The 17842-nt window shown below is 40.2% G+C and overlaps 1 protein-coding gene across 1 annotated transcript in view; it reads left to right on the top strand.

Moving 5' to 3' along the window:
- Positions 1–1185: 1185 nt before the first annotated feature.
- Positions 1186–17842, top strand: part of LOC126427150 (uncharacterized) — a 70155-nt gene continuing 53498 nt past the window's right edge. Inside the window, exons 1-2 of the mRNA XM_050089376.1 lie at positions 1186–1238; positions 13260–13387. Coding sequence (XP_049945333.1) covers positions 1186–1238; positions 13260–13387 — 181 coding nt within the window. The remainder of the gene's footprint in view (positions 1239–13259; positions 13388–17842) is intronic.

Here is a 17842-nt window from a genome sequence, read left to right on the forward strand (position 1 = left end):
CCTGCTACACTGTACATGCCATTTGGCTTCTCCCACCCAACACCAGTCCCTTGGAAATGCGGAGATGGGAACTTGCACTGCAACACATTCTTTCATCCCACCAAACCCCTGGACTGAACCTACGTTATCCAACCTCACTCCCATTTACTCTTCAGTCTTCTCCTCTTTCCCTTTCCTCTTTAGCCATTCACACATCTTTTCATCCTACATAGTTGTGTTTATCTTTTACTATATACCTCTTTACTTGTATATGCATCCTCTTTGGTTTGAAGCTGGCACAGTACTTACAGTAGAATATCTATGGCTTCCCTCTGACACCCATGCCTCCATCTTTGCTACCCTCCCTGTTTACCTTTCTCCTGTTGCTTCATAACCTGGGTTGTGAGTAACTGAATCCACTTTCCCTTCTTCCCCTCTCTCTCCTCCCTGACGAAGGAACAAAGTTCCAAAAGCTAGGATAAAAATGTTCTGTTCTGTTTTGTGTATCTATTGTCTGTACTGAGCTGAGGTAAGTACTGGCCAGCCCCTCTATCTCTTTGTTAGTATTTGTTTCAAACCTACGTTTCTAGCATTTGTAAAGTGATTACATGGAAGGATCATAATGAGGCATCAGAGTAATTTGGCACTGGAAGGAAATGTAAGAGCATAATAATAAAAGAGAGACCAAGGCTTGAATACAGTTTAGTATGTTCAAATGGACGTAGCATATAGAGAGATGAAGATGCTTGCATAGTGTGATCTGGAGGCATTTTTTGCCCATCATGACAGGCAGTTAAAAGAGTGTGTCATGTACCTTATTAGGAAGGTTAGGTGCTAAACATCTCATAGTATCCTCACATCCATTGAAGAGATACCTACATATCACCCTAGCTGTAACGTGACATAGCAAGAGCAGCACTTCCACCCTTACCTATTCCGTGTCACAAGAGACATTCCTCTGGGCTTCTGGACATCCTCGTTCACGAGCACAGTGCATTCTGTCCCAGTTTTTGTGCAGACTCCAATGTAGCTCTCCTCACCATTGGTGAAGTAGATGTTGCCCATTATGAGGTCCAATGCCAGGTCTTCTGGTAGACTCAAACCTATAAATTTTGAACCATGTCAATTTACACTTCTCTGTGCCAGCTGTGCTAACTCCATAATCCTCATTGAACCCATTAACAGAGAACTGTCTGTGACCCAAATATGAACACCACGTCACAGAGCAAAAGGACATTTTCCCCACTAATAAATCTCTGGTAAAGGTGAAAGGGGCAACAAATGAAAATTTTTTAAAATGACTGGGGATTGACAACCCAAACCTTTGGCTCTGGGCCTACATCCAGTGAAAATCAAAGCCACAGAGCCCTTCTCATATATTTCACCAAAACTTAATTTTTCTTTTCGAAACTATACACAAAAATTGGAATCAAAGTGTTCTTCCTTATACACTAGGCATGTACTGTAGGAGAAACAGTTTCCTCTAAAGTTAACAACAGAACAGTGACACTGATACAGTATTGTCTTGTATTCAGTACTCTTCCACAAATGTAAATGTCTTCATTTGTCAGAAATTAATTTCAGTATTATGATTTCTTGTAAGCAACAATTTTTGTAATTGCTGTGAAGTAGACACATTGGCTGTGTCAGAGATGTTTCTTTATATCAAGTCTATACTCTAGTCTGGACTGAAGGGAGAGATCTTTGACATAAGAGCATGGAATACAGAGTCTGCAGAACAGTAAACTGTGAAAGAGTAGGTGCTCAAAATTCCCATTACAAACTTTGAGAACTTTTCGAGGGGATTGAGTATGTAATATTTTGAATAGGAGTTCATGTCTGGAAACATACTGTTTCTGTTGTGCAATAGTTTCATTTCAGATGTCTAGCTCTTCTGTTTCTGGTAGAGGAATTTAATGAAGTGTGATGCAGTATAATTATTAGATAAAAATTCAAAAGGAAACTTAACAAAACATCCATTTATCACCTTAGTACATTTGTATTAACACTTTTTACATTATGTGTTTACATTATTCCGAAACAGGAAAGAACCCAGCATAATGTACTTAAAAGACAGTACCGATGGATTATGACAGCAACTCAATGTTGTGACCACTAATGTTACTGACATTGTACTTCTGAAGCATGTTGTACGCTCCATCCCACTAATGTCTCTTCAGTTTCTGGTGCAACAGCCAGAACTCATGCCAGTAGATCCTCCTCCTGTCTGTACGGGAGTCAAAAACTTTACATATGACCCCATGCAAAATAGTCCACAGGAATTAAATCTGTCAATTGTGTCAGCTAAGCGGTTGGACCAACTTAGCCTATCCATTTTTCACTATACCATATTGTCTGTTGATGTGTGTGTGAGCTGCATGTCTGAGATGAAGTGGTGCCCCTCATGCTGAAACCACATTTCGTGACAGACATTCAGTGATACAGCTTTCAAGTACTGGTCTGACAAGTTTTTAGGAAGATTGAGGTTGCAGGACCATTTCCAATTGTCATGAGTTGCACTTCCTTTCACTCAAGCTGTCTTAGAACAGAAACAATATGTTTCCTGACAGGTTGATATTCAAAATATTGTTTATCCACTCCCTCTACAGGTCCTTGAAGTTTGTCACAGGAATTTCTGAACAGCCTGTAGATGCCAATTAGCTGCAAGTGACACAGGGTGGCAGTAAGTATGCCTCCAACATGGAGACCGAGGGCAGTAACACTTTATGGATGAGAGAGCCAATACAATTCTGCTGGATCAGAGAACAATGTTGATTTATTAAGAGGCTTCAACAGAACTTTGAAGGACCAGTATAGTTTGGCCAAAGTATGCCTAGAATAATTCACAACTGGAAGAGATTCCACAGTTAACATTATTGTGCTGAGCTAATGCATGATGCCAGCAGCTTCACAGTTAATAAAACCTGTTTTACACGGACGACTTTCCGCTGAAAACTGACTACTCGATTCGAGTGTCTGCGTGTAAATCAGGAGCCAACCACGACTTGAACGGATCAGTGACGTCAATGATCACTTACATCTGCATCTACGTTTATAATTCACAAACCACCAAACGGTGTGTGGTGGAGGGCACTTTATGTGCCACTGTCATTACCTCCCTTTCCTGTTTCAGTTGTGTATGGTTCGCAGGAAGAACGACTGCCAGAAAACCTCTGTGTGCACTCGAATCTCTCTAATTTTACATTCGTGATCTCCTCGGGAGGTATAAGTAGGGGGAAGCAATATATTCAATACCTCATCCAGAAATGCACCCTCTCGAAACCTGGACAGCAAGCTACACTGTGATGCAGAACACCTCTCTTGCAGAGTCTGCCACTCGAGTTTGCTAAACATCTCCGTAACGCTATCACGCTTACCAAATAATATGATCATTCCACTTCAAATTGTTCTGTACGCATACTCCCAGATATTTTACAGAAGTAACTGCTACCAGTGTTTGTTCTGCTATCTTATAATCATACAATAAAGGATCCTTCTTTCTATGTATTCACAATAGATTACATTTCTCTATGTTAAGGGTCAGTTTCCACTCCCTGCACCAAGTGCCTTTCTGCTGCAGATCTTCCTGTATTCCGCTGCAATTTTCTAATGCTGCAACTTCTCTGTATACTACAGCATCATCTGCGAAAAGCCACATGGAACTTCTGACACTATCTACTAGGTCATTTATATATATTGTGAAAAGCAATGAGCCCGTAACACTCCCCTGTGGCATGCCAGAGATTACTTAGACGTCTGTAGACGTCTCTCCATTGAGAACAACATGCTGTGTTCTGTTTGCTAAATCTCTTCATTACAGCCACACAGCTGTTCTCATATTCTGTAGACTCTTACTCTGTTTATCAGGCGACAGTGCGGAACTGTATCAAACGCCTACCTGGGAGCCTGTATCTAATATTTTCTATGCCGAGTGCGGAGTTCTAAAATTCGGAGAATGCGGAATACTGCGCATGCACAGAAGGCATAGGCGTGCCATATTTGTTTACAGTTGTGGATTTACAGCAAAAGACAGACAGAACATTTTTGAGCACAATTCTCATAGTGAGTATCCATCATCAATTGTTAATAAATGTTGCCCATTTTTTGGTATTGTCACAGTATATATGTATATAAATTATTTGTATTTTATAATTTCGTGTTATTTTTTAGAAATGGAATGGACAAAGAATTTCATCACTGCCCTGATTTCTGCATATCAGGGCAAAAACGTTCTAATAGTTGCAGAACATTTGCTGTACCACAACAAGGTAAACTTGTAACTTCTGTAACATTCTTTGTGGTCCTTGTATCTATATACTACTTATAGGTGCAAGTAGATACATAAATGTGTAGAGAAGTATTATTGACAAATCTTGTATTTTTTCTAGAATGCAAGGAAAGAGTGTTTGGAACATGTAGCAACAAAAGTGGCCGAAGTCTTGCAAGGCATTACCGCTGATGACTGCAAGGCCAAATTCTCAACTTTGTGGTCTCACTATGGCGCTGAACTGAAGAAAATAGGCCAGAGCGAGAGCATTGGCTCATCCGGTGCCGTATACAGGCCGAGAGTCTGGTAGTTTGATGTTTTACATTTCCTGAAAGACTTCATTTCACCACGCGAAAGCCGGTGTAACATTCCGAACAGTGTTGTAAGTATTTTTAGTTAACTTTTTATTCTCATGTACAGCAGTTTGTAACAGTGCTTTCTATTGACAAAGTTAAGTTTGTTAATGCTGTTGGTGCTGCCCTGAAATGAAGAAAAAGATTTTAGTGAATTTTAAATAAAAAATTGAGCATAGTTTTGAGATAAGCTATTAAATGTAGGAAGAAGAGAGAGTTGAAATTGCATGTATTATCAGTAAAGGAAAATGTAGTTAACTTTTACTGAGTAACTGAATATATTACTTGAAGCAGTAACTCCAGAGGCGTTCAGTGAATGTAGCATAGCTGGCAGTTATAGAACATTAGCTCTATTTAGTATGTGCATTTGTCCATTGCATCTATAACAGCAGTAACTGCTGCAGATATATCTTGCCAGATTCACTGAACTTGTACACTACTTTTTGCAGAATTAATTTCTTAAAATGCTTCATGAATGAAACATGTATTTTTCATCTAACTTTACAATTCCTGCTCAGCTTGTACATTTAAATGAACCATACAGGAATAGAAAATTGAACACTGTGCAATAAAAGTGCATATATTTATGGACTGAGTAGAAGCAGTGACACTAACTATGACTGTGTGTGTTTTTTTAATGTAGTTTGTATCACAGGTAGATTTATATCACAGGTAGATTTCTCAGTGAGCTTAACAGTTTAATCCGCACTGGCACTGTTAACAAGTGTTTTCTTGTGTGGTGGTTTATGCTGAGCATGGTGTTACTTTAATGATCAGCTTTTTACCAGTTAAATATATGTTAAAGAGTTGAAATGTTTGGCAAATAGGTCAGAGCTCATTGTTTCCACTATCTGCATATTGTGAAGTGGGGAATTTGAAAGTGATCAGATTATCAAACGTAGTTTTGTAACTATTAAGTATCTATGAAGTACACTCTAAGACAGAAAGAAACAATGCACTATGAAAGAATTGTCCCAACTGGATGGAAATTGATAGATGTGATATACATGTACAGATGAACAAATGAGTACAATTTCAGAGAAAAATTGGATGATTTATTCAAGAGAAAGAGCTTCACAGACTGAGCAAGTCAGTAATAAGGTGTTCCACCTGTGGCCCTTATGCAAGCAGTTATTTGGGTTGGCACTGATTGATAGAGTTGTTGGATGTCCTCCAGACATGGTGTTGATGTTGTTGTTGTTGTTGTTGTTGACATTGTTGTTGTGGTCTTCACCCCAGAGACTGGTTTGATGCAGCTCTCCATGCTACTCTATCCTTTGCAAGCTTCTTCATCTCCCAGTACCTACTGCAACCTACATCCTTCTGAATCTGTTTAGTGTATTCATCTCTTGGTCTCCCTCTATGATTTTTACCCTCCACACTGCCCTCCAATACTAAATTGGTGATCGCTTGATGCCTCAGAATATGTCCTACCAACCAATTCCTTCTTCTAGTCAAGTTGTGCCACAAACTTCTCCTCTCCCCAATCCTATTCAATACTTCCTCATTAGTTATGTGATCTACCCACCTTATCTTCAGCATTCTTCTGTAGCACCACATTTCGAATACATCTATTCTCTTCTCGTCTCAACTATTTATCATCCACGTTTCACTTCCATACATGGATACACTCTATACAAATACTTTCAGAAACGATTTCCTGACGCTTAAATCTATACTCGATATTTAACAAATTTTTTTTCTTCATAAACGCTTTCCTTGGCATTGCCAGTCTACATTTTATATCCTCTCTATTTCGACCTCTCTACTCTACCATCAGTTATTTTGCTCCCCAAATAGCAAAACTCATTTACCACTTTAAGCTCCTCATTTCCTAATTTAATTCCCGCAGCATCACCTGATTTAATTCGACCACATTCCATTATCCTTGTTTTGCTTTTGTTGGTGCTCATCTTATATCCTCCATTCAAGACACTGTCAATTCCGTTCAGCTGCTCTTCCAGGCCCTTTGCTGTCTCTGACAGAATTACAATGTCATCGGCAAACCTCAAAGTTTTTATTTCTACTCCAAAATTTTCTTTTGTTTCCTTTACTGCTTGCTCAATACACAGATTGAATAACATCAGGGATAGGCTACAACCCTGTCTCACTCCCTTCCCAATCCCTGCTTCTCTTTCATGCCCCTTGACTCTTATAACTGCTGTCTGGTTTCTGTACAAATTGTAAATAGCCTTTCACTCCCTGTATTTTATCCATGCCACCTTCAAAATTTGAAAGAGAGTATTCCAGTCAACATTGTCAAAAGCTTTCTGTAAGTCTACAAATGCTAGAAATGTAGGTTTGCCTTTCCTTAATCTATTTTCTAAGGTAAGCCGTAGGGCCAGTATTGCCTCACGTGTTCCAACATTTCTATGGAATCCAAACTGATCTTCCCCAAGGTCGGCCTCTACCAGTTTTTCCATTCGTCTGTAAAGAATTTGTGTTAGTATTTTGCAGCTGTGGATTATTAAACTGATAATTTGGTAATTTTCACATCGGTCAACACTTGCTTTCTTTGGGATTGGAATTATTATATTCTTCTTGAAGTCTGATGGAATTTCAGCTGTCTCTTACATCTTGCTCACCAGATGGAAGAGTTTTGTCAGGGCTGGTTTTCCCAAGGCTGTCAGTAGTTCTAATGGAATGTTGTCTACTCCGGGGCCTTGTTTCGGCTTAGGTCTTTTAGTGCTCTGTCAAACTCTTCACACAATATCATATCTCCCATTTCGTCTTCATCTACATCCTCTTCCATTTCCATAATATTGTCCTCAAGAACATCACCCTTGTATAGACCCTCCGTATACTCCTTCCACCTTTCTGCTTTCTCTTCTTTTCTTAGAACTGGGTTTCCATCTGAACTTTTGATATTCATGCAAGTGGTTCTCTTTTCTCCAAAGGTCTCTTTAATTTTCCTGTAGGCAGTATCTATCTTACTTCTATTCTTATATGCTCTACATCCTTACATTTGTCCTCTAGCCATCCCTTCTTAGCCATTTTGGACTACCTGTCGATCTCATTTTTGAGACATTTGTATTCGTTTTTGCCTGCTTCATTTACTGCATTTTTGTATTTTCTCCTTTTGTCAATTAAATTCAATATCTCTTCTGTTACCGAAGGATTTCTATTAGCCCTCGCCTTTTTACCTACTTGATCCTCTGCTGCCTTCACTATTTCATCTCTCAAAGCTACCCATTCTTCTTCTACTATATTTCTTTCCTCCATTCTTGTCAATCGTTCTCTAATGCTCTCACTGAAACTCTCTGCAACCTCTGCTTCTGTCAGTTTATCCAGGTCCCATCTTCTTAAGTTCCCAGCTTTTTGCAGTTTCTTCAGTTTTAATCTACAGTTCATAACCAATAGATTGTGGTCAGAGTCTACATCCGCCCCTGGAAATTTCTTACAATTTAAAATCTGGTTCCTAAATCTCTGTCTTACCATTATATAATCTATCTGATGCCTTCTAGTATCTCCAGGATTCTTCCATGTATACAACCTTCTTTTATGATTCTTGAACCAAGTGTTAGCTATGATTAAGTTATGCTTTGTGGACAATGCTATGAGGCGGCTTCCTCATTCATTCCTTACCCCCATTCCATATTCACCTACTATGTTTCCTTCTCCTTTCCCTACTGTCGAATTCCAGTCACCAATGACTATTAAATTTTCATCTCCCTTTACTATCTGAATAATTTCTTTTATCTCATCATACATTTCATCAATCTCTTCATCATCTGCGGAGCTAGTTGACATAGAAACTTGTACTACTGTGGCAGGCATGGGCTTTGTATCTATCTTGGCCACAATAATGCGTTCACTGTGCTGTTTGTAATAGCTTACTCACATTCCTATTTTTTTATTCATTATTAAACCTACTCCTGCATTACACCTATTTGATTTTGTATTAAAACCCTGTATTCACCTGACCAGAAGTCTTGTTGCTCCTGCCACCAAACTTCACTAATTCCCACTATATCTAACTTTAACCTATCCATTTCCCTTTTTAAATTTTCTAACCTGCCTGCCCGATTAAGAGATCGGACATTCCACACTCCGACCCGTAGAATGCCAGTTTTCTTTCTCCTGATAACAACATCCACCTGAGCATTCCCCGCCCGGAGATCCAAATGGGGGACTATTTTACCTCTGGAATATTATACCCAACAGGACGCCATCATCATTTAACCATACAGTAAAGCTGCATGCTTTCGTGAAAAATTACAGCTGTAGTTTCCCCTTGCTTTCAGCCGTTCGGAGTACCAGCACAGCAAGGCTGTTTTCGTCAGTGTTACAAGGCCAGATCAGTCAATCATCCAGACTGTTGCTCCTGCAACTACTGAAAAGGCTGCTGCCCCTCTTCAGGAACCACACGTTTGTCTGGCCTCTCAACAGATACCCCTCCGTTGTGGTTGCACCTATGGTACGGCTATCTGTATTGCTGAGGCACACAAGCCTCCCCATCAACGGCAAGGTCCATGGTTCGTGCGGGGAGGCTCCAGAGGGGTATAGTGCCAAATTCTGTCCAGCTGCTGCATTGGTTCACCAAAATCCAAAGCTAGTTGGGGGCTCTGCCCGTAATGCTCCAAAGGTTCTCAGTTGGTGGGAGATCCGGTGACCGTGCTAGCCAAAGTACGGTTTGGTAATTACAAAGACAAGCAATAGAGACTCTTCCTGTGAGAAGGGATTATCTTGTTGAAATGTAAGGCCAGGAAGGTGTCCCATCAAGGGCAAAAAAATCCCCAGATGACAACCTAACAGGTCCTGTTGAGAAATGAAATGGCACATCAGACAATCACTCTTGGTTGTCTAGCCACATGACAGGTGACATTTGGGTTGGTAACCCACCACTGTCCAGGGCATCTCCAGATACATCTTTGCCAGTCATTGGGGTTCAATTCAAAGTTGGATTCATCATTGAACACAATTCTACTCCAGTCAGTGAGATTCCAGGCTGCATATGCTCAACACCACTGCAGACAGGTTTGTTGTTGTACAGAGATCAGTGGTGGTCAGCACAAGTGACACTGAGAGCTCAGACCCCTTTCTGAGATCCACCTATTAATCATCCTTGTGGTCACTGAAGCCTCAGTTGCTCATCAGATCAATACAGGGTTATTACAAATGATTGAAGCGATTTCACAGCTCTACAATAACTTTATTATTTGAGATATTTTCACAATGCTTTGCACACACATACAAAAACTCAAAAAGTTTTTTTAGGCATTCACAAATGTTCGATATGTGCCCCTTTAGTGATTCGGCAGACATCAAGCCGATAATCAAGTTCCTCCCACTCTCGGCGCAGCATGTCCCCATCAATGAGTTTGAAAGCATCGTTGACGCGAGCTCGCAGTTCTGGCACGTTTCTTGGTGGAGGAGGTTTAAACACTGAAACTTTCACATAACCCCACAGAAAGAAATCGCATGAGGTTAAGTTGGGAGAGCGTGGAGGCCATGACATGAATTGCTGATCATGATCTCCAGCACGACCGATCCATCGGTTTTCCAATCTCCTGTTTAAGAAATGCCGAACATCATGATGGAAGTGCGGTGGAGCACCATCCTGTTGAAAGATAAAGTCGGCGCTGTCGGTCTCCAGTTGTGGCATGAGCCAATTTTCCAGCATGTCCAGATACACGTGTCCTGTAACGTTTTTTTCGCAGAAGAAAAAGGGGCCGTAAACTTTAAACCGTGAGATTGCACAAAACACGTTAACTTTTAGTGAATTGCGAATTTGCTGCACGAATGCGTGAGGATTCTATACTGCCCAGATTTGCACATTGTGTCTGTTCACTTCACCATTAAGAAAAAATGTTGCTTCATCACTGAAAACAAGTTTCGCACTGAACGCATCCTCTTCCATTAACTGTTGCAACCGCGCCGAACATTCAAAGCGTTTGACTTTGTCATCGGGTGTCAGGGCTTGTAGCAATGGTAATGGTAAGGCTGTGGTACGTTTAGCTCCCTGCTTGCTTTATTCGTCGATTTCCACGGGCTACGCGTGAAACTTGCCCGCACGCCTTCAACCGTTTCTTCGCTCACTGCAGGCCGACCCGTTGATTTCCCCTTACACAGGCATGCAGAAGCTTTAAACTGCACATACCATTGCCGAATGGAGTTAGCAGTTGGTGGATCTTTGTTGAACTTCGTCCTGAAGTGTCATTGCACTGTTATGACTGACTGATGTGAGTGCATTTCAAGCACGACATACGCTTTCTCGGCTCCTGTCGCCATTTTGTCTCACTGCGCTCTCGAGCGCTCTGGTGGCAGAAACCTGAAGTGCGGCTTCAGCCGAACAAAACTTTATGAGTTTTTCTACGTATCTGTAGTGTGTCGTGACCATATGTCAATGAATGGAGCTACAGTGAATTTATGAAATCGCTTCAATCATTTGCAATAGCCCTGTAGTGATGATGAGTCAGGGGCTCTGAGTGCCTGTGTGGTGATTGCTGAGTCCTCACATTCTGTTGTCTCTCTAGGTCAACTGTTTCCATCCCAATGCTGTGTTCAGCCACGGTTAACCCATTCCTGCCAACATAGTCGAATATTGGCATCACTCGCAATTCATTGTGAGTGATTCGCTGGCTACTCCAACTGTCTTTTTTGAATCCAACTATGTGCTGCCATCTGTATATTGTTGACATGGCACTCTGTAAGGCATAGCTACTGTCAAACTGAGTACACTGAATGGAATGTGCAATGACTGTATGTCTTGGTATCAACATATCCCCAGTTTACTAACCTTGCCAACTGTGTGGCGAAATTTCATTGCAGCATCATACATCCACCTGTCAACCACCAAAGTTTACAGTTTTTTTTTTTTTTTTTTTTTTTTTTTTTGTGTGTAATAAACTTTGCTCAATTGATGAAACTCCCACTACATGGCATTCTTACCTCTGTCTTTCCCGGTAGGATCTTCCATATTCTGCCATCTTTGTGTGGGTCATGCTAAGTTGACACATGGTTTTTTACTACACAATGATCCCCCACCCCCATCCCTGTAGTGGGGCTCCCCTCACGGTGATACATATTTTGCTGGACTGCCCATGCCTTTTGGTCCTGTGCACTAAATATGCCACTGCCAGGTGCCAGCAGCCAATCCTTGGATGATTAAGTCTGTCCTCAGTTTTCTTTATGAAAGTGCTTCGTCCTTCAGGTTTAAGTTCTTGAATTTTTGTCTGGAATTGGAGTCCCTTGGTGTTGGCGTTGGTTATGGAGGCCATGGCCTTGCCTCCACACCAGCTAGATTCTTTCCACCATTTCCGCTACTTTTGTGCAATTTTTTCCCATTTTCATGTGTCTTCTTCCTCCGGTGTTGTCCCCATAATGATGTGATCGTGGTACATAATATGCAGTTCGGGATGGATTGATGGAGGTGCTGATGCCCCAATGGGCATAGCATTTCTGGGGCACCCTACTCTCCCCTGTTTTTTCCTCTCCCTGCTGCCCCAATGTTCCTTCTACCTTTGTTAGCCTGTTTCTCCTTCCCCTTGACTGGACTGTACTGTTTGTGTTGTTTCTGCCTTGGTTTTTTTCCTACCACCTTAGATCGTGGGACCGATTACATCACTGTTTAGTCCCCTCTCCCAGTCAACCAACCAACCATCTGTCAATACCTGCATAAATATCAGTTTGTGAACAGTTTACATAACTATTATGTTGTGTATCGTTTTTCTTGCCCTAAAGTGTAGAGGGTGACCCAAAAGCCTGATAACATTTGAAAATTCAATATTTTACCAATTAATGAAGGTAGTGAGGTAAAAATTGACACACATGCTTTAAATGACATGGGGTTTATGAAACCAGAAACAAGTTCTCGAAAGACCAACAGATGGTGCTTCATAGGATACAAAAACAAAAATTAACATAAAAATTGATTTTTAGGAAGATGATGTTCTTTGCGTAAGAAATGCTCAGCATGTCAGATGTCGTTCATCAATAACACCTGCAGTCAAGGGACAATGTTGTGAACAGCATGGTACAGCATATCAATAAATATGATGAGAAATTGCCATCAGATATCATCTTTTTAGCATCCATAATGTCAGATGATCACTGTAGACTTCTGACTTCAGGTAAACCTACAACCAATAATCACATGGATTGCGGCCAAACATGATGGAAGTATCAACTCAGCAAACAGTCCTCACCTAATGATATGTGTAAGAGATCTTTCACACATGTAGCAATGTGGGCTGCAGCGCCATCCTGCATAAAAGTCATACCTTCCTGCAGGTGTTTATCAGCCAGGCTAAGGATGATGCGATACTTCACACCCGCCATGCTGAGAATTTGAAAAGCAGTACTATGCATTTCCTCAAAGAAAAAAAGCCCAGTCATGAGTGATGTGGTAAATCCACACCACATTGTGACTTCCTCCTCATGCCATTGAGTTCCCAGTGTCATTGACTTGTTGGCTGGTTTTTGCACTCATTATGGACTTCAATAAAACTCCATGTCATTTCAGACGTGTATCAAGTTTTACCTCTCTACCTTCTTTATTCTGTGTATTAGTGCATTTTCAAATGTTAACAGACTTTTGTGTCATCCTATATTTTACTCTTAAATTTAGTTTGATTTTGTTCTTTTGGTAGATGTAATGTAATGTAATGTAATGTAATGTGAGTGCAGACTTCTGTTTATTTCTTTTTTATGTTCATTAGGTCTATGGGAAGCACGTACATTGATCACACAACAGCTTCAGTAAAATCAAGACTTAAAAGTGATACTGTGACACTTGTTGATGGCAATACCTGCAAGCTCATAGGACAGTTTGATGATGTACATAATTGTAAGGATGTCTACAGTTTTGTATCTCAGTTTTAAGGTGCTATGTAAGAGCTAGTCAAATTAAAATGAGATAGATGGCCGGAGCAAATTGACAGCAAAAAATGTCTTTCTTCAAGGCTTCAAAAATATGGAAATCATGTTGGTAAGATTGTGACTCTATGAAGGACGCGCAAAGGCTTCCCAGCAAAACTAACGTAGAAACAGCCTTGCAACGTATTAGCCCCTCCACATATCACCAAGGTTGTCTTGAGTATGCTGCAGAAATTTTGCTGGGTAGCTCTTGCACATCTGCCATTCACTCCTGATCTCTCCCCTTGTGATTTCCATATTTTTGGAGCCTCAAAGAAAGACATCCATGGCATTTGTTTTGCTTCGGACAAAGAGATTCACACCCTGGGTGGTAGTGGTGGTGGTGGTGGTGGTGGTGGTGGTAGTAGTAGTAGTAGTAGTAGAAGCATTATTCATCCGTAGATCTCTTTTCACAAGTATATAGGACATGTCAAAGCATTTACAAATTTAGACCAATTTAAAATAAGCGAATTCATATACATGTATATTTAATAATAATAATAGCTTTATTCAACATCGAATGGTACACTGCACATGTACAAAGAAACAGTAATGATTAAAGTTATTTGTACAATACACAAGACACATTCTTCTGAATACGTCATTAATTTACAACAAAATTACAATAAGGTGTTTACTTATTTCTATTCACATAATTTCACAAAGCATTTGTTGTTCTTCATATAAGTATGGTACTCTTCTAATATGTAGAAAGGGTGTTTTACTAAAAATTTATTTACATACTCCTAGTTAGACATAATCATTAGATTTACACCTGGTATACAATACTTTTTTTTTACAAATAACATATTAAATAATGTAATACCACACTGTTCACTCGTATTTCACTATCACTCACTGCACACTGTATACACACATTGTTTCATAACACTTCCCTCACCACACACACACACACACACACACACACACACACACACACACACACATACACACACACACCAACACACACTGGTGATATCTGGACCATTTTCTGTACCACAACTTCCCCTTTTGCTACCCTGAGAAACTGAGTCAGCATCCCTCCATGATGAGTGAGATGTTGAGCTCAGAAAGAGGAAGAGGTGTTAGTATTGTGCTATGCATAGCTTGGGGTTAAGTATTTCTAGAAAGGAAAAAGAAGGAAAAAAACGTAAATTGAAGGTGTTATGTGGAATTTTGGATGTTTTTTAATCATTATTATTATTATTATTATTATTATTATTATTACTATTACTATTATTTATTTCTACAATATTTTTTTTTATGAAACCCCTACTCTGTTTGATCTAAGTAATCCTTCAATGTATAAAATGTATTGCATAACAGGCACTTTTAGCTGCCTTTTTTAAATAAGTGTATTTCTGTGATTTCCTTAATCTCTTTTGGTGATTTATTGTACAGTTTTATTTCTTGGTAGAAAATGCTGTTTTGAGTTATATGTATATTTTTTCTTGGTAAATGTAAGTTGAGTCTATCTCTTGTTGCATGGTCATGGACAGAGCTGTTTGTGCAGTAATTACCAATGTTATTTTTGATATGTATAACTGACTAGTAAATGTGTTCACATGGAGCAGTTAAAATCCCCAGTGTTTTGAACAGATCTTTACAATGACCTCAACTAGTATTTTTGGTTAATATTCTTATGGCTCTTTTCTGGAGTTTGAAATTTGTGTTCATATTTTGTGCATTTGTTCCCCAGAAAAGAATGCCAAAGCTAACAAATGAGTGTACATATAAATAATATGTAACTAAAAGAACTGCATGTTACACACTGAGGATAGGATTCTAAGGGCATTCGCTCTGGTTGTAGGATTGGGAAAAGAATGGACAGTCCTGGGACTCACATGGTGTGGCTCTCCAATCCACTGGTTAGTGTTGGGACACTGATTTGTGGATTTCTGGTGAGAGGGTTTCCTAAAGGGAGTATTTTCACTGGTGAATGACAGAGGAGAAAGTTACTTCTTTTGCTGGGTGGGAGGAGTGTTTCTCAAAATTAACGGTGCTGCAAGAACCATGAGAAGGAAGGGCCTATCTCCCCTATGGTCAAGTTTATCTGTGTGCTACCAGATGTCTTGATGTCTATGAAATAAATACTCCTGTAACTACCGACAACTTGCTCACAGTAGTGACAAGGGTCAATATCATCACTTAGATTGAACTGAGGCCATCATACGTTTCCAGGGCTTCTAAATATGAGAGCATCTGTGAGCTTTAGTTCTTCACTTTTGTGTTTGTTGACTAAGTTACCACACTTCTGCAACTGAGGGGGGTAGTCGTCCCCAAAACTGACACAGACGGGGTAGTGATCTCGCAATAAATTTTCATAATGTGGATGACCACAATCTGCCCAAATAGGATGACATGTACACTGGGAAGACATCGGCCCCAAGTGCCACCCTTTAAAAATGTTGAATGTAGGATGGGAATCCGGCTTCACTTTGCATCAGTAACACCAATTTTTTTTACCTTTCCTGAAGGTGAATCCCTCACAAAAGTCAGGAAAATGTGCTGGTGTTTGCTTTGTTTTTGTGGGCCTCAACGGGCACGATAAACAAAGTGAATCCCTCATCTCGCCAATTGTTCATGCAGTCCTTCATCTGTATGAAGGATTAGTTCCCAGTGAAAAATTAATTCTTGTACCATTTTGATGTTCTTATGTAGTGTGATGGTAACATATACATAACCAACTTGTTTACAAGAAAAGAATGCCCAGGAATGGGTAGCATTTACCATCTTAATTAAGATTTAATCACACAGCAGTTTGCAAAGGGAAGAGAGTTCGGCAGTAACTTTTTCAATAATCTCCACAAAAACACTGATTTAATAGAGAAAAAGTATAATCCATCTATTCTGATGCAAACCAGAAACATAGGGGAATAACTGTTGACAAGTCGCTAAGTTATGTTTTCCTCCCATGGTGAAGCCCAGGAGGAAAAGTTTCTAGGGTCACAATAATAAGCATTGAATTGCAATCTGTCCAAAAAGTCTGCAGAGGATTCATGGCCACCAGCTGACAACTTTGGTCATTACATGACTCCAGACGTTCACCACAATTCCACCTACTCTGAACGAAGGCTCTCACAATGCATGGCACCCTGTCAGAGCAAAGGCCACCTGGCACAATGGTCAGTGCCCAGAGTCTCAATACCCCAAAATGGCAGGCATCTTCTACTTTGTGTAAGTGGGAGGTGAAGGCTGGGGTATCAGTAGTGTGATCCATGTGTGGTCAGGAGGGCTACCACCATACGGATACTTGATGACACTCCACCCCCCCCCCATCCCCTCCCCCACACCCCCACCCCCTTCCCATCCGGACTAGCTACGTTGCTGGATGGTGGGCAACCTATCCCGCATGACACCATGGCCAGGTTAGCAGAAGAGTTTCTGTGTTAGAGTATAAGTCAGAGAAAATATATAGTCAGAGTAAAACTTCACCACAGGTAATGAAAAGGTCCTGCAATGGTTTGTGGGTCAATGCTCATCACACATATACACATAAAAGAATTGTGAGATACCTGGGTGCAAGACTCTTCTGTGTGGTAGGGCTCATTTATAATGAATTATTTTAAAGCAGTCTGTCTGAATGAGGTATTTAGCCTCTCACACCTGTAATCAAAGGAATTATACCATTTTTGACCATGCTCTCCCTTACATTTTCAGTTGTCAGTTCAGCTGCTGTATCTTTTCCCCTCCTGTTACAGTTTTGTCTTGTTTATTTGTGTCTCCCAATAGCAGCAATGTGCACAGCTTCAATGTGAGCAACAACCAATGTCAGTAGAAATTCAGTGCTCCCCTGACTGCTCTGTTCATCCAAGATTGGCACACATTTGTGTGAGAGTTGTGACACCTAGCTTATCCCAGTCACTTCTGATACTATCTCAGCTTGAAGGCCACAAGTCTTTGCCTATTGTTCTTGAACCTCATGTCTTGTACAAAAAACCTACATATCCGTGTGAAGAGTATGACTAGAAATCCCTTCTCCTATCCCACTGCAGTTGTGTCAGTACAAGGCAATTCACGGTCACCACCCACTCACCAATAGCAAACTATTAACTAAATTAAATTACACAGATATGTGTTTACATAATGGGTCTGGTACAGCTGTGTTGACAACTGCTGACACACAAAGAGAAGTGTGGCCTACTTGTCACAATGTAATCAAGCCTGCTTTAATTTCTATAGGTAAATAGGAAGTACTACAACACAGTCTTTTAAATGAAATGGGAGTGCCAAAGATATACCCAGACAAACTTCATCCCACATTTATTGTAAATTAATTTATATCAGAGTCTGTGTTTTCCCACCTTATGAACTTTCCAGTTTTAATGAATAATACTATATCAAAAGTGATACTTTTGTGATATGAACATGAAGTGTCATTCATACA

This window comes from Schistocerca serialis, chromosome 11, assembly GCF_023864345.2.
Source record: "Schistocerca serialis cubense isolate TAMUIC-IGC-003099 chromosome 11, iqSchSeri2.2, whole genome shotgun sequence".
In the NCBI taxonomy this organism is placed as follows: domain Eukaryota; kingdom Metazoa; phylum Arthropoda; class Insecta; order Orthoptera; family Acrididae; genus Schistocerca; species Schistocerca serialis.